Here is a 23,235-nt window from a genome sequence, read left to right as displayed (position 1 = left end):
GTGCTTTTTGTTGTTGTTCTGCAGTGCAGGTTATCTGCACTGAACTTAATTTTCACCTTCCACGATTCGCTGCATGTTTTGTCAGCAGAAATGGTTGCAAATATAAAGTATCCAACATCTTCAGTGCATTAACAAAACGCCCTGTGATTTGAGAATCATGTACTGGTTATGTAGTGTTGCTAAATATCTCTAGGCTTGGCATGGCCGGCCAGTCTGCGTCTAATTGTTCAGTTCGTCGCCACACATGCAGGTTCAGAGAAGTCTTGTGAAGTCTGTCGTCCCTCCCAAACATGGATGTCTTTTTAACTAGGAGAATCGTTCTATCTTGTTCCAAGGTGTATTTAATTGAAAGGTTTCATTATGTATAAGCAGTGTAATACTGGATTCAACTACTCATCAATCATTCATATCAACATTTTTCTTTTCCTTTCTCCAAGCAAGCCTAAGCTAATTTATGAAGACCTAACATATAGGTCAGATTCCATTACATATGGTATATATTTATGAAGGGAGAATCCAAATCCATTTGAAGTTATCTCTGTTCTTGTGTGCTAGCAGTAGCCCAGTAGTATGGTAGCATCCTTTTCGGCTTAGGCCCATGTATATCTCTCTGTCCTTTAACCTCTAGCGTGAAACACTTCGTCGTGCAACTCTGTTTTTTTGGACCATTATGCCACAGTCACGCGGCAGATCATGTTCCATCGAGCAAGCTAGTGGCGACTACATATTTCGCTAGCTGCATGCGTGTACGTTCACGGGCGAAAGCTAGGTTGTTGCATTATACACGCTCATAATGTTCATGAGCTCATTAGTTTGGTGTCCGGCTGTCCAAATCTAATTTTATTCAGAAGACTGCATGCTAGCTGAGTAAAAATCCCATATGCTTGGTCCAAGTGAGATTTGAAATGCAACTTAATCACAGTAAATACTAGAAGCCACACCCTGTACATAAATACATACATAGTGTGCTACATCAATATTAATTCATCATCACGAACTGTTTGAGATTGCCAGATAGGCTGGTCCTGATAACAATGGCATGGTTCCACACTAATGCCTTGGGCCATTGCGTTCATCATGGACTAGCAGCTGCAGACCAATGAGGTAATCATGGCGGCTTTTGCAACGTAGAAATGTCAGTCAAGTGTTAGTACTCAGGACCATTGCCGGTTTGTATGTTAGAGAGGTGTGGTGTGGGAGTATTGCTTCACCGACCGAGTTATGTCATGAGAGAGATAGTTGTTTGATTGGTTAGCGTGCGAGTTGAGTTAGATTGTGCTTACTTATTATTTGGTTGTGTCTTTTGGTGTGGGCGTCTGTTTCGAGTTGAGATCGTATTATCATCTCGAGTTGTCTGCCGGTTTTTCTTTTAAATCGTACAGTTGTGAGATTTTTAGATCTAATTTTCTTTATAAACTAAATCAATTATCTTCTTCTATGGAAAATATCGATAATGCTCTTGCCGTAATTTCGAAAAAAAAAGTTAGTACTCAGGACCATACTGACACACTGCTCAGTTCAGGCCTTATAATCTGCCTCCATGCGTGATGTGTTGTCTGCCGGTTTTTCTTTTAAATCTTACAACCTAATTTTCTTTATAAACTAGATGAATCATCTTCTTCTATGAAAAATATCGATAATGCTCTTGCCATAATTTTGAAAAAAAAAGGTTAGTACTCAGGACCATACTGACACACTGCTCCGTTCAGGCCTTATAGTCTGCCTCCATGCATGATGTGTTGTTTTTGCATCACGTACAACTAAGCAGATGCAACCGTTTCCCTGTGCATGCTTCATTAGAGGTGGCCTGCCAGCGTCTGCAGTACGCAGCCGGCGATCCCCTTTACTGCCTGCACTGCACAAGCTTGGTCCTCCAGCTAGCTGACCAGCTTAGCACAGCCGGGTCTCGTTGTAGTATGCCGATTGATGCGATGCGTGGTCGATCCATCGAGCTGGTCCTTGGTTTGCGTTAGTACGCTACAGTGTATTCATGAGAAGTTATATGCGTAGATCTGGACGGATATGACAACAAACGAGTGGCTAGGTTAGCAGCGACTCATGCAGGTCCATGCAAGAATCAAGATGCAGCATTTTGTGGTGGACCTGCAGCCAGCATGGTCATGTATGTATACGTCTACGAGTAGATTATTGCTGACGTTTCTAGCCATGCATGTAAGTGTGTTTGTGTATCCAGAAGAATTGTTTGAGACCGGCGTGTGTTGCAGAAGAAGGCCTTTGATTAGCAGTTAGTCGTCGGCTCCTAGCTCTCTAGCTCTGCTGTTGTAGTAAGCCATGGTTGGTGACTGGCTGAGTGAATGATCACTTGTTCGTTGTCCCTGGTGAAGGGGACAAACTGACGGTTAGAGAAGACCAGTAGTTACTAGTTTCAGTTTGGTGATCATTTCACTGCGAATATGTGCCATTATTTGAGTACTGAAAAAGAATGGCTTATTTGCTGACACAGCGAGCTGCTTGATCCTGGCCCTGTCTGAACTTTGCTCAATGATTTCCTGGTTAGCTCACAGCCGAGTAGGGTAGGACCGCCCAACTGCAGTTGGGCTAATCAACGGGTCCCGAACCGTGACCCACCTGACCTGCCGCGCATGTGTTTGGGAGATGAGCCTCTAGAGAGGATGGCCACGGTGAAGGACGAGGTGGACTGGGTGGTCTTGTGGACCTCTAGACCCTTCTCATCGATAACGTTAAAATCGGGATCGTAGACTTACTCCTTGTAGGCGGCGCAGAAGAGCTCTGCACGGTTGACGTCGATAACGATCTGGTGGTGGACACGGACACGGGGTGGCAGCATGGGAGGGGTAGAAGATGGTGGCACAAGAGAGGTGGCCGTAGATGTGGGAGGGGGGGGGGGTGACAGCACAGAGCGAGCAGTGTGGGAGCTCGTGTGGATCGCGGCGGATCTCGAGGCGGCCAAGTGGTTAGACGTGGAGGCAACGGCAGAGGAAGCAGAGCAAGCGTGAGGAGAGGGCACAGCGAGGTGTGAACAAGGCGGCGACATGGACAGGATGGACATCGGTGAGTGGTAGCGAAGGCAGTGGCATCGGGGAGCCATATATTAATAAAATATAGATGAATATAATTTAGGAGTGAGAGGTAAAAAGTCAGATAAAACATGTAGATAAATAGAGAGAATCTTTTAGAAAAACTCCATATATATAGATATAAAGAGCGAGATTTAAAAAATCAGCGAGATTTAAAGAGTCAGCATACCAAACTGTCAAATAATTTAGGCAGAAACCATGCATCTATCACTGTCAGATGGTGATCAGATCAGATGCCGGAGTTAAGAGGGGCTTATGGGGAAGATTCTTGCTGGAATGGAGGCATGAAATTGAAAACCATGGCCTATATCCTTTTTTTTTCCTTTTTCTGGTTTTCAGTTTACTACTGTCTAGGTGGTGTATGTACACTAATATAATCTCATGGATCATATCCGCTTAATCTACTGACAGATGCAAATATTTTGGGGCTAGTCATTGGCGTGGATGCTGCACGCCGACGAGGATATCGAGGGGGAATCCGATTCATCGTCGTAGTTGTCATCGTCGTCGTCCTCGAAGTCGTCGAGATCGTCGAAATTCCAAAACTCATCTTCCTCCTCCTTCTCGGGCATCTGCCATTGATCTTGAGAAATGTCACCGGCCTCCAATAGCTCCAGTACCTGCCCATGGCCATGTGAATCCAGGCAGTTAAGTACTAACAGTTGCAAATTAATAAAGGGCAATGGTACTGCTACGTTGTGCTACAATCGACCGGTCCTTGGAGAAACCTCTGACAAGTGCAGCGAGCTGCTGATACAGTGCATTGGATTTTACATTAAAACAGAAAAAAAAAGGCCAACCCTACAACTCACTGAAATACTACATATTTTGTTGCTTGTAAAAGTGGAGTTTTTATGCACATATTTAGTTTTACATTAGTACAATAAATAGGATTTTAGAGCAAATTGGACTTGCATAAGTTACATTTAGCAACTGAATCCTACTGATGCACTGCTATCCATCTAAGCACTGCTTAGACAGTATAGCCACCTTCTGAAGTAAGCATCTGACAGTTGCAACGAGAGTACCAGTCTTCATGCAGTAGGGCGATTGTTTATGTGTTGATGGCGCAATGCATTATGAATGTGAATAAACTAATGCAAGACTAAACTTTGATTAGGGTAGACTTGGTCTCTTATATAGCTGTTGGGGTGGCATGTTTTGTACGTTTGCCCCAAGAGTTTTTGTGTCCCCCACTTCACCTTGGTCTTGGGCTTCCCGTGAATCAAATGGAGAGAAAAAAGCATAGGGGAGAAGGTAGGGAGCAACAGAGCATCCTATGCGCCTTCTAAAACCAAGAAACCGGCCATGCTTCAGATGTGACCAACCCTTGTCTTCTTCTAAAGTTCAGTAAATTAGTATGGTTGCTTTGTCCTACTCCTGGTTTTCATTTCTCAGGCATTCTTATCCTGATTCTCAAACAGAAAAGAAGAATGTGTGCTTAAGAACTTTATCTTTTGTGTGCTTTTTAAGGTCTAAATTGAAAAGAAATCTTATTGGGCAGTTTGGGGAACTTTCAGACAAGGTCAATTCTGATATGTACTGGTGTTCAAGCTACCTTCCCTTAATTTCAACTAATTGATTTATTGATGATGTGCCCATTCATATGTTGATGGCTGTGTTTCTGTATTGTACTATACATTATCAGTGTGTGAGCTCCCACACACTTTGGAATCCTACTGAAAGAGATTCAGTTAGCTCCACATTAAAAATGAGATCTTACCACACTGTGACAGATGAAGACAAGCTATATGCAATCAAGTTGGGTGCAATGTTTTTTTTTCTTGAAACCGTAGTTGGGTGCAATGTTACTTGCAAGTTGCAACTGCAAACTGGTCGGTAGATGCCAGTGAGCTAAACAAAAACCAAGGGCTGCTGTCACAACAAGACATTGCAAAATGTGGCAGTATTTAACAACCGTAGGAGGCAAGTGGATGATATAGATATATTCTACTAGTATATGCTACTGGTATTTAGGCTGCTCTCAGATGTCTGGTTAGACGAAGCATATAAGGATAATCTGGTTATATTAATAACCTCAAATAGACTAGGGAGAATTATGCTAAGTGAGATAGGTACGTAGCACCAGACATGATAAACTAACGTTTACTCCTCTGATTGGATAACTTACGATTCGTACAAAATTTAGTGTTGTTCTTATACCACATATTTGGAACAATTTCTGCACCAGCTGTTAACAATTATTCATGTATGCTAGTTTGTCCCTCTTCTCCGTTACCGTTGTTCAGACGACTGTATGGTAGTACTATGATGGAGATGTTGGACCTAACCGTATGCATTTCGTTCTGGGAAAAGTGAGAGGCAAATTCCTACGAAAATTTAGACCACAACTTTGTATAAAAAAGATGAATTATTGATCTTTTCGTTTGTATGATTAACACTCTACTTGAAGAAACCCAAAGTTATTATCCGTTTCAGTGCAATGGTATCATTGTCCTTTGCTCAAACACGGAGCATTCCATTGTTTGAGTTACCGGAACAAGCAACGAATCGATTCGACCACCAAATTGGCATTAAGATGTCCCCGACTTTTGTCCTATGATGATGGTTCGAGATCTTGATATTTCAAATAGAAAAACAAGAGATGATGGTTGGAGATTGTCTTGGTGGTCGCCCATGGGTTGGAAGAACGACGGGTTGCTGTTACACTCTGTCAGTCAGACCCACCATAACATTCCAAAGCTAGGGGATTGTCCACTCTAGAACAATTAGGTCACCCACTGTCGAAAGCTACTGTTTGCACCTTGCACTGATGGTGTGGATTACAGTTTTTTTTTCCTTTTTGAAACGAAAATGTATTGTGCATTTTTACTTCTTGTGATCGACAGTTTATTTCAATTATTTCTGAACTGTATGCAGTTTGCATTCAGGACACAGCAAGTGCATAGACGCGTAGAAAGCTGTCGTTTTTCCGTACGCACCTGTGTCATGGTCGGCCGCCACGCCGCGGCGGCCCTGACGCACAGCGACGCGACGAACATGAGCCGCCTCAGCTGCCCGGCGTCGTAGCCGTCGCCGAGCCGCGGGTCCACCAGCCCTTGCACGACGCCGTCGGTCAGGTAAGGCTTGGCCTGCATCGTAACAGTCACATGTTTGGAACCAAAACTTAGTGCAAAGGCGGCCGCGATTACTGTTTCATTCTGCTTAAAGAAAAATTGCTGTTTCATTGGTGCTTACCCACGCAATGAGGCTCCTGTGGGAGCCGTCCACCGGCTTCCTCCCGGAGATGAGCTCGAGGAGGAAGACGCCGAAGGCGAACACGTCCGTCTTCTCGTCCACGATGCCGTGCGTGAAGTACTCCGGGGCCAGGCACCTGTCACGTACAGACGTCGCGACGCCCTTCGTGTCAGCGTCCTCGCCAACCAGATTTTCACAAAGTCCAAGGAAGGAAGAACGTGAAAAGTGTCGCTCACCCGAACGTGCCCTCGATGGGCGCGATGGCATGGTGCGTCCACTCCGACGGCAACCACCGGGCGAGGCCGAAGTCCGAAATCTGCGCGCGCGCCGCGGAGGGGCGGAAGCCAGCAGAGTTAGCCGTGTCATTGATCGACGCCAAGAACAGGGAAGAGCAGAGTGGTCGAGGAGGCCACCTGAGGCTCGTAGTCCGCGGCGAGGAGGATGTTGGACGCCTTGATGTCCCGGTGGATTATCCGGCGCGCGCAGCCCTTGTGGAGGTAGCGCAGCCCCCGCGCCGTGCCGACCGCGATCCCGTGCCGCCGCTTCCACGACATCACCGGCAGCTTCTCGTCTGCAGTTCCAATCGTAAGCTCACCACATTGGTAAAGCAGAGCATGCGAGGATGGGTGTCGTGTCGCTAGCTGGACTTGCCGTGGAGATTGGCGGAGACGGAGCCGCGGGTGGAGAACTCGAAGACGAGGTGGAGGCCGCGGTCGACGCAGCAGCCCAGGAGCGCGGACACGTTGGGGTGGCGGACGTGCCCCACAGTGCCCAACTCCGTCAGGAAGTCCTTCTCCTTCTTCCCGTCCGCCACCGCCGTGGGCGCCAGCCGTTTCACCGCGACGGCGCGCCCGTCCTCCAGGACCCCGCGGTACACCTCGCCGTACCCGCCCTTCCCCACCATGTTGCCTTCGCAATTCACCAGCTAGCGCATGTCAGGACAATGCCAAAGCAATTAAAAGCAACATGAATGACACACGACAGGCTGGTCTTGGTCTTTACCTTGGTGGAAGCCATTGGTTGCCTTGTGGAGCTCCTCGTAGGAGAAGCACCTCCAGGTGGGCTTGTTCGGCGGCGGCGGCTGCTCGACGTCGACGCACTCCTTGGCGGACTCATCAGCGTTGCTCCGGCGGCCGAGGGACAGGAGCCTCTTCAGGCTCCGGCTCCTGAGGTAGTTCATCTTCCACCGAGAAGACAAAAATCCAGGAATGCAACAATGCCCAGGTAGAAGGAGCTCAGCAGAACAACTCCATCCCCTTCTCTTGTCTCTTGCAGTGGTTGTAACCGGCGTGCGAAAGCACGTATGAGTAACAGTGACTCTACACGAGGCAGTTAAAGAATAGAGGGAAACGATGGCATTGAATGGCTCAGCTCATGCCATTGGAGAAACAAAGGGCTAACTCCATCCGTTCTGCAGGAACGCATTAAATTGGACACCAAGAAAGCAGAGTAACTGCCACTGCCGTGTCCGCGCACACTGGCGCTGCTAAACTGCTCAGCTGCACGCACGAGATGGCGAGGGAGAGAGATGGTAGCGGGAAAGGAAATGGGATGGGAGAGAAAGCGGGAAAGGAAATGGGATGGGAGAGAAGAAGATGTCACTGTCCTTGCCAGTGCAGTGCTCCACGATGAGCGAGGAGAGGAGGGAACAGCGCAGACGGAGGTGAGTGAGTGAGTGAGAGGGGGAGGCGCCGTCGCGTCCACTTCCTTATATGCGTTCCCGGCGCTGGACGGTCGGGGCCCATGCGCCAACGGGGGCACGCCCATGTTTTGTACTCTACTACCGACCGTTCATCTGTTCTGATATTCTGAATATGTCTTTCTGCAGCTGGGAAATATGGACGGCGGTTATCAAGGGCAGAAGAGAAAATGTTCAGCTCACTGACAGTCTTCGCCGTCAGCCAGCAGCTCCGCCGCACCCGTCGCGCTGGCGTCCTCAACTCCTGCATCGCCGCAGGTCCACGCCCAACTCCCTCCACTGCCTAGCCATGCGCCTTCTGAATCCGATGTAACATTTTAAAAATATTAAAATTTATTTGAAATAAAAAATGTAAGTATTAAACTAGTATAAAAACGAGGAAATATATAATTGAATATGTATATATTTGTATATGTGTATTTAAATATATTATTTTGCTTAAGTATTCCAGATATCACTAAATTAATTTTTAAATTAATCATTGTAATAAAATGATCAAATGTATTTTGGTTTAATTGTTCTTATGGTTCTTTGAGTGAAGATTTTGAATTAAATATCTCTCAATTTCAAATCTATTTCTTAGATTCAATTCAGTTGAAATCCAAATTAAATTCAACTCTTTTGAATCCAAACCTCTCTCAAATACTAAGGTTTCATCTTTGAATCTTTTTTCTAATTCAAATACCCTTAGTTGAATTAATGCCAAGCTTAATTTCTAATCTAGCTTCAAATATTCTTTTTGAACCAATCTCATTTTCAAATACTACATTCAAATACATTCAATTCGAATTATCCAAATCCGATCCAATTCAATTCAATTTATTCAAATTAAATCCTTACAAATCCAATTACAATTTCAAGTCATTCATCGAATCATCATACAATCTAGTTCAAATTCGAATTATCACATATTCCATTTACAATTCAAATACATCAAATTGGTTTGTCACATAAACATATCAATCTCTCTCACTCTCTGATCTTCACCTGCAAAAGATCACACCCACACAAGCAAACACAGCACCTGCCTTCATCTCCCTGATCTTTCTCACCGAGCAGGCAAAATGGATCACACCAGGTGCAACAGCAAAAGAGCTCACCACTGCCATCCTCTCGCCTTCCTCTCTCTCCCTCGCTGATCTTTTCGTCATTAGGCAAAAGCCATTTGCTCTCCTCCTCCCGTTCCTTCACCTGCAAGCTGCCCCACACCTCATACCATACATACACATATAAGCATACACGCAAGCATAAGCACAGCAGCAGCAACGGCATTGTTATGCTCCTCTCACTCACATGCACCACGCGCACACAAGCAGCCGCTTGAGTGTGCTCCCGCAGTTCTGAAGCCGCCGACCTGCACCGTTGTGCCGTCGTCGCGCCACTTGGCTGGCCCAGCCAGCCGGTCCTGCACCGCGCCCCCCATGTCGTCGTGCCGCCGTGGAGTCGCCACTGCAACTCCACCGCGTCGCGCCATCTCCTGCTAACGTCGTGTGCACCGCCCGTCCCTAGTGACGATGAGCACCTTGTCTCCCTATCCTCTGCTCCTTTCCTTCCCCTCTGTTAGCACTGTGTGTCGCTTGGCCATGCCCGTCACTGGCAAGTCATGTCGTAGCACAAGGTCATCGTACCGCGCCCTTTGCTGTCCTGCGCGTCGATGCAGCATGCATAGCCACGTCGTTGCTCCACCGCGCACCCCGGTCTGCTTTCTCCCGCCGCGCACTGCTCTCAGCACCGCCGCACCATCTCGCGCACGCATCTATGTGCGCAGTTCCACTGCTAGCAGCCGTGCGTGTCATCCCGCCCCGGGCCGCCTTGTCCTCTGCCCAACTGAGAAGCCCCGCCACCGATGAGCCTCTCTTTGGCCATCTCTCATCGCCGGCAAGCTCCCTCTTCCTTGGCGCCCCCTTCTCCTCAGTGGCACCCGACCACCCAAGTCCTGCTCCGGCCAGCACGCCGAGCCGTTGCTGGCCCCCTTCTTCTCCAACCGACGAGATCTCTGGTGCGCCTCTCTCACCCACCACCTTGCCCCCTCTCTGCGCCACCAGCCTGAGCCCCCCTTGGCTTGAGACCGTCATCGCCGATGAGTCCTTTGTCCCGGCCGGACACTTCCCTCCGGCTAGCTCCCTCCCTTCGGTCTTCACCTCCTCGACGCCCCCTCTCCCTCTCGCGTCGCTGGTCGCCTCTCTGGCTCCTCCCTCTCTCTCTCTTTGAGCGCCTCACGCCCACACAAGCTGACCAGCCTTATCCCAATGTGTGGACCCCACACGTCAGGCTGGCCCTTGAACCAGCCGGCCCACGGTGCACCATCCACCCGAACCACCCCTGATCCAAGGCCCATGGACCGAGCCCACAAACAACACCACTCACTCCAGTCTATGGTGAACCACCCTCGCACCTCACTCTGGTTCACAGATCCATAGACTGAGTTTAAGGAATAGTGTCCATTTTTCCTTTTCCAGAAATTCTATTTTTGGCAAATCTTCCGAGAACCATAACTCATCTGTTTTAACTCCGATTTCGGTAATTCTTTCACCAATATTCCTCTAAAATCATAATCTATCTCCCGACAATTCAAAAATTTTGAGCCATGTTTATTTCTCATTTGGTGTTTATTTTCATATTGCGGCGTTTTTCTAGATTTAGATTTTATCTTTTAAATAATTAAGGTTGAGTTATTTAATTCAATAACCATGTTTAGGTTATAATCGTAGATTAGTCGTTTATGTTAATATAGCTTAAGTGTAGGTTTAATCCTTATATTAATTAAATAATCATTTTTAGAATTAACTAAAGAATTAATCATTTAATTAAATGTTTAGAAGTAGATTGTTATTTCATGCTCTAAGTTATAGATTAGCTTTAGTTTAATTAATATAATAAGATTAACCAATGTAGTTGGTAAATAATTATCAGTCAATAGAATATGATAGAATAATATAACATTGGTAATTAATTAATTGAATATCCTTTTAGTAATGAATTAATTGAATATCCTTTTAGTAATGAATTAATTAGATTTACATAATAGTTTAACCAAGTTAATTAATTACCTAAATGCTTTTACCATAGGTATAGTTTATAGCTTAATTAGTGTGACAATTAACTGAGACTAGGTAATTAAGATTTATTACTATATAACCTTGTTTAGTATAAATGTTCACGTATATATAGATGTAAGTATCGCACATACGTTATATCTGTACTCATGCACTTACCTACCCAGAGCTGTCGCTTTTTTGACAACTAAGCTAATAGGCGCTCATCTAATTGATAGTAACTTGTTTAAGTTTTTCCTTATGTTAATGAAATAATTAGGCTAACAACTTGATCTAGCTTCGTTAGATAATCTCGCTAATCTCTGTATATCAGTTTCGCTTAGCTAAGTGTTGTCGTTTGTCCTTCTGCTAGGTTAGCTTTCATCGTTTTCCATGTCGCTCTTCTTTCGTTTTGATATTTCATTTGGTTTTGGTCTGGTGTTTTGTTGCTTAGTCACTGTTTGTTTTTCATCGTTAATCTGTGTAGGCTCGTAGTAAAGGATCTAAGCAAAAATGTGAGGAATGAACTGAAGGCGAGGCCCGATAATGAAGAACTCGAAAGACTCTAACCATAAGACCAGTCATGAATTGACATTTGTGAAGGCAAGTCCTATCTCCTTGATTATATTGAACATATGTTTTTAAATAATTTATATGATCAACTTAAAACTGGACTAATTATCTCATGTGCTATGTATTACGCTTTTTATAAACTAAGTGTAGTAGTTAATCCTATCAACACTTATCATGCTTTAAATGTTATCGTCCTGAATACATATCACCCTAGAATTTATCTGTCATTATCTATACTAACGTTGGATGACACCTTGATATCTAGCATACTTAGAATTGAATACGTCTCCCTGGAGACATCACTTTTGGAAAGACGTCTCTTCGAAGATATTACTTCATTGATAGTGTAGGATATACCATGAATCCTTGATAGTTGTGAATTATGTGATGGTTGTGAAATCCTTGACATCATGTGGGATATAGTGGGAGATGTGTAAAAATAGGTAAAAACTATTTTGGAGGGGGCAAGCGGGATAGTCCTCTGAAAGTTGGAGGCTATCTCATACGTTAGGGGCTTGAGGTGATACTCGGTGCCAATAGAAGATGCATGCCTCGCCCGTTTAAGCACCGAATCTTGTACCGTCATGCTTAGTCACCCCCGTGTAAACATGCATTCTGAATGTGCAGGGTTTGACTTTTCTTTCTCCCAACCGAGCTAGGCATCATACTAGGAGGCTGAGAGTAATAGTGAGCCAAGCATCTGCCGGTTGGTACCCTCACAACCCTACAAGGGTGTTATTGAACCATACCTGTGGTACCCTGACATCATATCTCTTCGTAGACCTGGAGCACTTGCTGGATCACGTAAAAAAGCCTGGTAGGAAATGTGATTGAAGTGTCTTGGTATGATTCGCTCCTTCGCCTGCAATGGATGGAGGCTGAGCATATCGTATGGATACAATTTATAACCTTTGCAAAGTATAAACCTATTCGAATAGCTGTGTCCACGATCATGGACATGCGAAGGCTTGACCACGCTTGATTAGACTCTTGGTACGTGTGTCTTGATGTGTGAGTATGTGAACTAGATGTCCATGTAATGAGGTTACGTGCTCAAACCGTTAGAAGTTGTGTGGTACTAGAGGCACATCAGATGTGACGATAAGGACTGCAGAGTGTAGTGTAACTCCTCCTAGGACCGAAAACCCCCAGATATAACTTGTTATTGCTTTCTAGATTTAAAACTTATTTCAAAAGATTAACAATAGAGAATATAACTAGATACCTGTTTTACGTATAAAACTATACAGTAAAGCCTTATCCTTGAAATAAATATTATGCATCTATCAATCCTTTGAAATAGTATAGGACTTGTTAAGTACTTTCCGTACTCAGTCTTACTGCTTTCAGATTAAGATGGAGATCAAACTCAACCCAAATAAAGTTAAGACGAAGAAGTCTAAGGTCGCATCCGCACCCGAGTTGCATGTGGCATTGGGTTATATCGTTTGTTTCGCTTCGTTGTACTATATGTTCTTCTGTTTGGTTGGTCTGTTGTGAATACTTATCCACTAGACCGTATTTTGCGTCGTTCAGGTAATTATTTTACCTTATTTTATTTGAAGTATGTATCTGATTTATTCTGTTGAATTATGTACGTATCAACTACTTAATCCAGTGACTGATACAGGAGGCACAGGAGAATCCAAGGTCAAAGTCCCGACACCTGCCTCACCAACGCCTCTGCCATCCCTGAGGACCCAATCATCCCGCCGCTGCAGTTCACCGACCCGTCGCTCTACCATTACATCATCTTCTCTGACAACGTGCTTGTCATCTCCGTCGTGGTGGCCTCGATAGCGTGTGCAGCCGTCGAGCCCTCATGCCATGTTTTCCACACGGTCACCGCGTCCATGTACCTCCCCGCCTTCCGCATCTAGTTCACACGCCGCTTGTAGCCGCGAGGCGTGCGTGATGTTCCTCCCCACGCTCGATGCACTCTTCACTAGGATGAGTGCATCGGCGTCGGCAGTGGGTGCGCTCATCGCCAACTGCAGTGGGTTCTACACCGCGCCATCGCTCATCGCGATCATCACAGCCCACTACAGAATGTGGGGCGACGTCAGGACATTCAACCTCTCCGGCATGGGCTACATCACGGGTGTCGTCGTTGTCAACATCGCACGAGGCGTGCAGAGGGCGCATGCTACTTGGTATGCTATTGTTGTCACCGAGATCGTCACAGTCGGGTGGTACAGTGGGAGAGACCGCTGCAAGCTCCTCCTTAACTACTTCTTTCGCACCTACTCTGTCAAATAAACCGTAAAAAAAGACATTCTATCAGAACAAACACATAACTAACTGGAACATTTACACATCATAAAAAACCCAAAAACACCATACAAAATAAGTCGAAAAGTGTGATTGATAAAAACGTAATACTACCGTATTTCACCAAAATATGGATGAACCATTAAAAAAACCAAAAAGTATAGTTTTTATTAAACCATAATACTACCACATCTCATCGGAATATGGTACACCGATAGGTATATTTACAAATCCGCTCTTTTTAGCAATTTCTTTAGTTTGCTTCAAGATTTGTGAGCTAAAATATACCAATAATACATATAGTAAGTGTGTGCACACAAACCACAAAAAATTTCCCTTCCGAGCGGCCTGCGCCTCGGCTCTTCAAATCGGAGCACGCCGATGTTATACCGGCCGTGCGTCCGGCCTAATGACGTGTAAGCATAACGGTTAGGCACCTCTGGTTCCGATTTCTCCTTTTTTTAAAGAAAAACATAATCGTCCACAGTGGCTTCAAGGAAACTCTCGTCAGGCATCGTCACTGCTCGCTCGATCTTTTCCTTGCTGGCTGCCGCGGCTGGCTGCCGTGTGACGTCCGTCCGCGCGCCAATGAATGCAATCGGCTGTGTTTTGTGTGTGCCGTGACTCGTGAACGGCGTTGGATTGTTATGGCCTTATGGGGAGGGCTGAGTGTGACATGTCAACCGCCTGTCGCCTCTTGGGACTGGATGGCTTCATGGCTCCGTGCCGTGTCATGTGTACACGTGACATTACATTGTGCGCGCCGGATTTATGCGAGGGAGCAGTTCCGTAACAACAAACGTGAATGTGGTCGTAGGTATCCATCCATACATGGGATCGGTGTCCTCTCCAAGGTTTTACTGTGCAGCACGATGCTGCCATGGCGTGGGGTTGAGATGTGACTTCGATCCCTGCGCCTGAGGTTGCGGAGCTAACAGACGACAGGGTGGAACGGAAAGCAGCGCCCTATCGACTGACAGATGAGGCAGGTGCGAGTCGGTTGCGAATCAGGTGACCTGGCCTGCCTGGCACGATAGTTTTTTTACAGGATTGCTAAGGGTACGTAGGACGCAAACCATCCGCAGGCTATACTCATACCACACGCGTTGAAAGGTTTGAGATCCAGACCAGCTCTAACAGCTTTTTTTTAAGGGGCGATATTTCTGTTGGAGAGAGATTTTTGTTTTTTCAGCGTTCTAATAGTTTTCTTTACGATTTTTTTCACAACAAGATGCTTAGTGTCATTTCTTTTAGTATAGGATTATCTTTCATTTTCATTTACGATTTCTCTCGAAGTGAAGCTATTGAAGATAGGAGAAAATAAAGAGAATAAGAACGGGAAAAAAATTCGAAAAGATAACGAAATGAAGAGAATATGATTAAAGATGATGAGTAAATCACTGAACGATGCCGTCGTGGGCTCGTCGCATTCCTGATAACTTGCCAAAGGAGCTGCGGCTCGTTCTCGCCTGGCAGTGTTGAGCTGCGTTCGACGCCCTTCACCCGGCGGGCAAGCTCGAGCTCCTGATGAGCTGGTTTGTGGATCTGGGCGGCACGAAAGCATGTTGCGCTTGGACTCTTGAGCCTGGATTTTCTCTCTCGAGATGCTTGGGGCCTGGCTTGCTCCGTGGCACGAAAGCACGGAAGCTCGTCTCCTCCGATTCTCTGCGACCCAACTCCCTTCTTTCCCGTCAGACCGTTTGGCCCAGCTCTTCCGTGCAACGCTGCTCGGCCTGTTCAATCGGCCTCGCGCCAGTATCCGCCAAGAGACGGACGAAAGCGGCCAGCTGAAACCCCGCCTTCGTCTCAAAAAAAGTATTGTTTCAAGCCAGAACGAAAATATTTGAATTCTCCTACGTTGGTCTGGTATGGTATTTCAGACTGTTCCATGCCTACGCGAGAGACGAATTGGCTCGCTCTCGTCAGAAAGACTCGCGATCACGAAGTGAACGACTCGTAACTTCTTCTCTACTCAACGGAACCAGCCACCAAGACAGCAATCGTGGTTTAGCCAAACGATTTCAGCTATAGCTTAACTCAACCAAATATTGAGAGCCAAATTTAGCTGGTCAGTAGGGGTAGTTGTACCCCATATCAAATAGGTATCAAACACTAGATTTGCTTCTTGTGTATTTCAACTATATTTTTTTTTTTATGGTAGACGAGGTACGCGTAGACAGTGAGTTTCGTATCTCCAATTTTCAGTATACATTATGTGAGTGTGTGCGTGCAATGATTTGAGTGTGTATATGTGTCTACATGTTGTATAGGTTTTTAAAAAAACTCAAACAAATATCCAAACGTACCCCTAGTGTTTTCTAGGATAAAATAAAAAATATCATACCTTAGAATACGGAGGGATATTAATCGGGCTCGCTGGACGTTGCAGTGTCAAGTCCACGCAGTATCCAATTGGACTAGGCCCATCACTCATCGGTTGTTCTGTACGGGGGATTTCGCTCCAATTCAGCGGACAGTGAACTCGTCTTGGACTTGTGATGGGCCGAGGTGCCGCGACGCGGTCAGCGTACTGCACAGAAGCCACGTATCGCAGCATGCAGCTTCACAGAGCCTCCACGAACACGCGTATCGCGCGCTAAGCGACACCGTCCCTGTCCAATGCATGGCCGATCGGAGCAAGGAAACAAAAAGCCGAATGCAAAAGCTCTGAATGCTCGCAAGCTATCGTGTGTTTTCTAACGTATGGTGAGCCGGAGACTTCCTGCGATCTCCCTGCACACGCAACGAAGAATGGCACGGAATGTTGCTCGCTCGCATGATGAGCCAAGCATGCTAACAATGATTGCATCATTTACAGGAGACAACTTAATTCGAAAGTCCGAGCAACAAAAAATGGCACACACTTCTCTTTCCTTAAAGGTACTCAATTCTTTAAAATCATTTAAATGTTGAAGTGGTCTCAAAAAAATAACTTTGCGAAGCCACGCATATGACCTTCATATGTTCAATCTTCAGACTGAAAATAAATCAACAACCAAAGATTAAAAAAACCTAGGTGCATGATGTACTCCAAGATGGCATTCTTCTTCAACCAGACAGAATACTGCTACTAGTAGAATTGACATGATATACCAGCATATCATGTTGAGAGTAAATTTAGCTAGAACTCACCAGTTACACAACACCCATGATCCGTTCAAGTCATTGAACTACAGATCATATTCCCAGATGCTCTTCTATTGAATCTAGTAGTACCTAGCAATCTGAAATTCAGAGTTACAGTGCTATATTTCTTGATAAACTTCTTCATTACACACGAGCTTCAACATTTATCCCCTCTGAACTCTGAAGCATACCAGCAGAACAGGGGGGCAACTAAAGCGATCAGAAAGGAAAGGGAAAAAGGAAAATAAAGGGGCAAAAAGCTACAAATTAAAGACGTTCCTGCTTCCATTGTACAGGGCTGGCTACGCTATGATAGCACTTGCAGAATCATGTCAGTAGAAAGAAAAGCTCAAAGGAAGCTTAGGGCAACAAAGCTCAGCAATGCCAGATAAAGCTGAAAAAACCAAAGCCACAAAAGGGAAAGTAAATATGCTAGCTGCGTCGATCATTTGTTAGCAGTCTTCTCTTGTCTCTGACTCGTCAGTGTCTCCTGCATGCTGCATGCTGCATGCTGCTTCCTATGTCTTCATCATCTTACCAGTACCTCTCTTTCCCCTACTTTATGTTTTGCGTGTGAGAACCATGTCAGTTTTGATCTCATCACTTCAGGGATCAGGCCTTTCCTTTTGCATGCAAAACGCCAGCATGCCAGGCCACCACCTCCCTAAATCATTCCATTCCATAGATCGGTGTTTGAAAGGCTGCCACATTTGGGTAGTATCCAAAGGTGCTTGGCGTCATGGAGCTTTCATAGGACCCACTGAAGGATATCGGTGTGGCGAATGGTATGGAGGAGCTGTTGGAGCTTTGCGACAGATCCTGCTGCTGATCTCGCAGCTGCTGCTGATGCTGGTGGTGCTCATGTGAGGTGCCATTGGAGAAGCAATGCGCCATTGCAGTAGTGCCATTCGTGTTTGCGAAATCAAGGTTCACTCCAGAGGTGTAGAGGCCAAAGCCTAACCCCTGCAGGTTCCCTTGCTGGTGATGCTGCAAGGCGAGCATTGACAGGTAGTCCTGTTGGTCATACTTCACTGGAAGCGCGGCGAACGCGAGCGACGGCGGCGCGGTGCTGGCTTCGACGGGCATGGCGTCGGAGCTCGACGGACAGGACTCCAGGGCCTTGGTGCTCCGGCCGCCGGTCAACACGCTCCCGATTGGAAGGTTTCTTCTGATTACGCTCTCGACGTTGTACCGGCTGATCTCAAAGTTTGTAACGGCGTTCAGGCCACGGAACTTGATGGCCGCGATGTCATAGGCTTCTGCAGCTTCCTCCTCGGTACCTGAATGAATATTTTACAAGGCAACATTAGCTCATGAACTCCTCACATATAAAAATGGAAGTGACATTCTTCACTAGCATAAACTTAAATTTTTGCACTAAAAATCAACACTAGCATATGTAAAATTATGTTGAGACTATCCTTAATAAGAAAAAGTATGCACAAATTAAAGATGAAACGGGCCTTTCATTTCTAGACAGCACGCAATGCAACTAGTAGTACTAGCATCTAAGATGTTTGACTAATTAAGCTGACAGAACCATGGGACAGGAGCTTAGTTAAATCGAAAACAATAATGGCCGTTTCAGAAGGTACTATTAAGTTTAATCACCAGTCACATGCTTTGCACAGAAAACCGAGAGCCAACAGTAAAAATATTCCAAACACAGGTTGTTGCATGCAGTGCACGAAGAAAGCAGGTGGTCAGGTTGCAATCTTGCAAATGCATGGTTCCCTCTCTCTTTTCCTTCTCTCTTTTCCTTCTCTGCGTAAAGCCCCAAACCATCATGCATGGCGCAAAAGATGACAAACTCAAATCAAACGCGGCATGCATGTACAGTGTACACTACACACGCTACATCCGGTCAAAGTAGATGTTCTTGACCTACATAAAATATGTCGACGAATCTAGCTACAAGGGATTGTACGTACAAATCATACAATAAGATGGGACCTACGTGCAAGGAGTACTATTGTATTGTGAGGACTAACAAAGTGATTTCTATTAGATGACTAATGGTCCCAACATGTCCACACTACTTGAATTTCATTATGAACAAAATAAAGAAAGAAAGAAATGGTACGCGCAGCTTTTAATCCACAAGTCATAATGGATATACGAAGATCGTGTGGTTTTGCATTGCACACACTCTGCATTCTTATCAGCAAGAAGCTGGAGCTCCAATAATCAGTAACAGTAAATTTGCACGATCTAATACATGCAGCATGTATATTTTACTCACTGAATGTTCCAAGGTAGAGGTCCTTGTTACCGGCCACCCTTCCGATCCTTGCTTGCCATCGCCCATGCTGGTGATGTCTACAAGATTGCATGGACAATAGCGCTTAGAAAACAGCATGCAAAAGGACAAACACATTGACTACAAGTGGAAGATAAGAGGAAGTATGAACCTGGTGACGCCTCTGTACATAGAAGCACCTCGAGAGAATCCACTGCTCTTCCTGCACCACCAAACCATGCATTTTTTTTTTGTTCAGAGACGCACTTGAATGACAAAGCTATAAATCTGGAGCATGCATGCAATGCCAATGCATAGAAGCATACATGCATCGAACAATCTGAATATCAGCACGGAATGTTGTTACAGCATTAGAAGAGTGATAATTATCATCTACCTCCTGAGTGAAGCTACAAATTCTTGCCGCGTCATGTTCTTCATATCCTCAAGTTCCTTTTCATACTCAGCAACCTAAAAGAACACTTGCCCCGTAAAGATGCATCCAGATAGCACATAGATACGTTCATGTTTTTTTCTGCACACTTGCATCAGTTTTCTTTAGCCATGCATGGTCTATCTATGTGCTTACCGGAAAGTTGGTGGTGGTGCTAGGACCCCAATATTTCAATGCGGCAAGATCATACGCCCTCGCTGCCTTCTCCTCCTTATCATAGCCACCTGTTTCATGAACCAACAACAGTTTTCATCATCTCCATCCCCCGTATGTCACATCAGATGTTACAATACTGGAAGAACCAGAAGTTTCTGTTCTTACCCAAATACACTGAACGCCAGAAACATCAGCCATAATAAGAAATATGCCATCCAGTCAGCATGAAAAAAAATGTTGAAAAGATTTGAGTTAGCTGCAAAACACAGATAGCAAAGGCAAATACATTATATTAGCGAGAAGATGATGCACCTTGGCGGCCCTTGCGGCTCTGGCCTTCACGGCGGCAGCTGTTGTCCCACAGATGCGCCTCGTACCTGCCCGTCCACCGGTGCCTAGAAATCACCAAAAATATCCCTTAAAATTTTAGAGACAGACAAAAACTCGTCATATAGAAAGCTTGGTAAATTTCTCCAAATCTTGAGAAACTCAAGACCTAATCTATCCTGCTATTTCACTATTTCAGAGAACTTGTAAATATTTGCATCTGCATCTATTATACCATCACCACAAAGATGTGAGATGATTGGTAGCAACACCCAAAAAATATCTTTTTCATGTGCAAATACCTTCATATTTGCATGCTTAACCCTGAAAGCATGAACAAAGCGTGTGCATCATATATATGCACAAGCCAGACACCAAGCAAGTGACCAGGTGCAACTTTGCATGCAGATAGCATCGTGGTACTAGTAATCCTTAAGAAGTACCCAAATAAGACTAACTTTTCTTAGAAGGTTTCTTGGCCTACAGATGGATCGATCTGCGCTTACCGTGTGACGCCGCGGTAGATAGACGTCCTCTGCCCGAAGGAGTCCATGGCCTTCCTCTGCTCCGGGGCTGGAGCCGCTGCGGCAGGCAAGGCCAGCTTCGCGTCGGCCTGGTCGAGAGAAGACACCGGCGATGGCGCCGTGGCGCCGCTCAGGAAGCCGGCTGCTATGAACTTGAGCTCCGAGTTGTACAGCTCCGCGGCCGCCGTCTCGGCTCCGGACACCGGACCACCGCCGCCGCCTCCGTTGATACCTCCGCCGAGGAAGTCATCCAGCTTCGGCGGCGGCGCGGCGGCGGATATGGCGGCCAGCTCGGCCGCGGCGCCCCTCTCCTCCTCCTCTAGATCACCTGCTCACACGCACGCACGCACAGACACACATGCACAGCACCCAGTAAATGACCGAAATACCCCCTACACGGAAACCTACACGGAACAGAAGCGCCGAGATTGAGATGGATCAAAAAAGCAGCAGAGTTCATGGACACTGACATTGGTTAGCGAGGGAGAAGTTGAGCCATGGATAGCGGTGCGAGGTGTCCATGATGCCCGGGGTCAGAACAGAATCGACGGTAACTTCTCGTTTCCGAGGTGGCTAGGTGAGTTTTCAGCTCGGGGCGGGTGAGAAACTATGCTAGCTAGGCTAGAGGATTTCTCGGGTGGTGAAGAATGGGGAAGCGGAGGGTGATAAAATAGAGGAAGGAGAAGACACGGCAGGTCGGCAGCTACCAAGCCGCTCACACACGCAGAGAGGAGAGAGGTTAGAGAGAGAGAGAGAGAGAGCGCGCACGGGCAACGAGGCGCGGTATATTTATATGTGGGTTTCGAGGGGCCATGTATGAGGAGAGAGAATTAGGAAGAGAAGAGATGCTTTTACTCTAGGACTCCTCTCTCCTACCATGGTTTTTGGCTCTTTGCGAGTTGTGTTTGCATGGCGCGGTGCTGCTAGTATTCTATGGCGAGGCCGGCGCCTGTGCGTTTTACAGGTGGGAGCGTGGCAACGGGCGGTGGGGGCGGTATCCTTGACCGCCTTCGAAGCAATGGCACCGGGGATGCCTGTGTGCTGCGCTTGTGCATGCATGGCAATTCCTCTCTCCTGCTTTGGCCTCATCTTCTTTTTAGCATTCCTACGCGGCTACTCCGCTTCTTTCATTTGTACTTAAGAAATAGTAGACGTATATTTTTTAAATCAAATGTTATATAGTTTAGTTAATATTTAATCAAATTCTAAGATTATTTAGTGTATTAAAATTATATAATTAAAATTATAATTTAAAATAATTTTATATTATATAGATTTTGTAGCTATAGATGATATATCTTATGGTAAAACTTTAGTTAAAAGTAATTTCAAAAATCAAATCTATAATAATAGATAGATCTATTATTTCTGAATGAATGGATAGCGTAGCCATGTATAGATTACATGTGAACATATGCTTGTCACGCTGGTCCAAAAGGCCGGGCTTGCTAGTGGAGCAATCAATTTCTGCGCCGTTTTTGTGTCTGTCTGCCTGTTCGGTAAAGATCGAGACCGTGCAGGACGAAAACGACAATACTCCAAATGCTCGCTATGCCAGATGCATGCATGCTCGCGTGGCAGGGGGCTAACACTCCCAGAAAGGAAAGCTCCAGAGATACATGCACAAGTGCAGAACCAACACCAGTATGTATGTACAGTCAAGTGTGAACTCGAGCTCGTGTCCAGGTTATCCACACACACAGTTTTCTGAATAACGATCGCAATGCCGTGGATCACATCACACACCACCCGTAGGTCGGACGTCCAGATGAATAGCTGCTCGAGCAAGATTACGGCGCCCGCTGAATACTCTGTAGTCTGTACTTTGTATCTATCCAACGGGAAGGGACAAACAGTGAAAGAGATGACAGGACTAAATAAAAGCTGAGCAAAAGGATGCCAGAGACAACTGGCTACTTCCATGGTCCTTGCTTGCAAGGAACACCGAGATTAAGGAGCCGGTGCACAAGATAGTATTTAGTTCATCCTAGCTAGTGCATCATAACATCATTTGCTTTCGTTTTTGTTTCCCTTAATTTACTCTCTTTCCCGGACGCACATAAGTAGCCTTGTCTGCGCCATCCTGCATGATCGGTCGCACAGCCGCAAAACATGACGTGGTGGAACAACTTTATGGTCGTCGTCGTGTAACACTCGGCTTATACTAACACTCACTATAGAGGGCAGGATCAGGGGCTTTCTATGGACCGCATGAAGGAAGCGAGGAAGCAGCAGGGGAGCCACCAGGGCCCCTCGCCGACGTGTACGCACGCCTTCGGCCGTTTCTCTCTGGCAATTTGTAGCGGATGCATGGGCCAGCATGGTCAATCCTAATCATGCGATCGATGCGGAGCACGCCTGACGCCTCCCCTGCCCGTCGCCGAGCGCCAGCTCCGCCGCTTGGTGCCCGGCCTCCTGTGCGCATGGGCCCAGTGCCCGTGAGCCACCGCCCCGGGTTGGCCTGTTTGGTTGTCGAGTTCACGCACCGCGTAACACGCATGCACGGTGGACGGTTGGTTCAGCGTTCGTCTTCAGATGTTTCACTCGTGGGAACGATGTGTGTGTCTAGGGGTG

At 46.1% G+C, this 23,235-nt stretch overlaps 3 protein-coding genes across 3 annotated transcripts; 1 reads left to right on the top strand and 2 right to left on the bottom strand.

Moving 5' to 3' along the window:
* Positions 1–3,210: 3,210 nt before the first annotated feature.
* LOC133925136 (probable receptor-like serine/threonine-protein kinase At5g57670) lies at positions 3,211–7,956 on the bottom strand. Its single transcript, XM_062370989.1, has 7 exons — positions 7,260–7,956; positions 6,909–7,166; positions 6,671–6,828; positions 6,494–6,573; positions 6,258–6,393; positions 6,002–6,151; positions 3,211–3,679 (listed from the first exon to the last, which is right to left on the bottom strand). Exons 1-7 carry the CDS (start codon positions 7,435–7,437, stop codon positions 3,488–3,490), a joined length of 1,152 nt encoding a protein of 383 aa, XP_062226973.1. The 5' UTR covers positions 7,438–7,956; the 3' UTR covers positions 3,211–3,487.
* Positions 7,957–13,478: 5,522 nt separating this feature from the next.
* LOC133925638 (3-ketoacyl-CoA synthase 1-like) lies at positions 13,479–13,823 on the top strand. The gene has a single exon (XM_062371497.1). It carries the CDS (start codon positions 13,479–13,481, stop codon positions 13,821–13,823), a length of 345 nt encoding a protein of 114 aa, XP_062227481.1.
* A 3,161-nt stretch (positions 13,824–16,984) lies between these two features.
* LOC133925135 (AP2-like ethylene-responsive transcription factor AIL5) lies at positions 16,985–21,441 on the bottom strand. The gene is made up of 9 exons (XM_062370988.1): positions 21,132–21,441; positions 20,644–20,989; positions 20,123–20,205; positions 19,976–19,984; positions 19,790–19,878; positions 19,598–19,671; positions 19,373–19,423; positions 19,204–19,280; positions 16,985–18,241 (listed from the first exon to the last, which is right to left on the bottom strand). The coding sequence occupies exons 1-9, from the start codon at positions 21,181–21,183 to the stop codon at positions 17,631–17,633; spliced, it is 1,392 nt and encodes a 463-aa protein (XP_062226972.1). The 5' UTR covers positions 21,184–21,441; the 3' UTR covers positions 16,985–17,630.
* Positions 21,442–23,235: the final 1,794 nt, after the last annotated feature.

The sequence above is a fragment of the Phragmites australis genome, chromosome 7, assembly GCF_958298935.1.
Source record: "Phragmites australis chromosome 7, lpPhrAust1.1, whole genome shotgun sequence".
NCBI classification, from domain to species: Eukaryota; Viridiplantae; Streptophyta; class Magnoliopsida; order Poales; family Poaceae; genus Phragmites; species Phragmites australis.
Note: the sequence above shows the minus strand (reverse complement) of the source record. Positions and strands in the feature narration are given on the sequence as shown.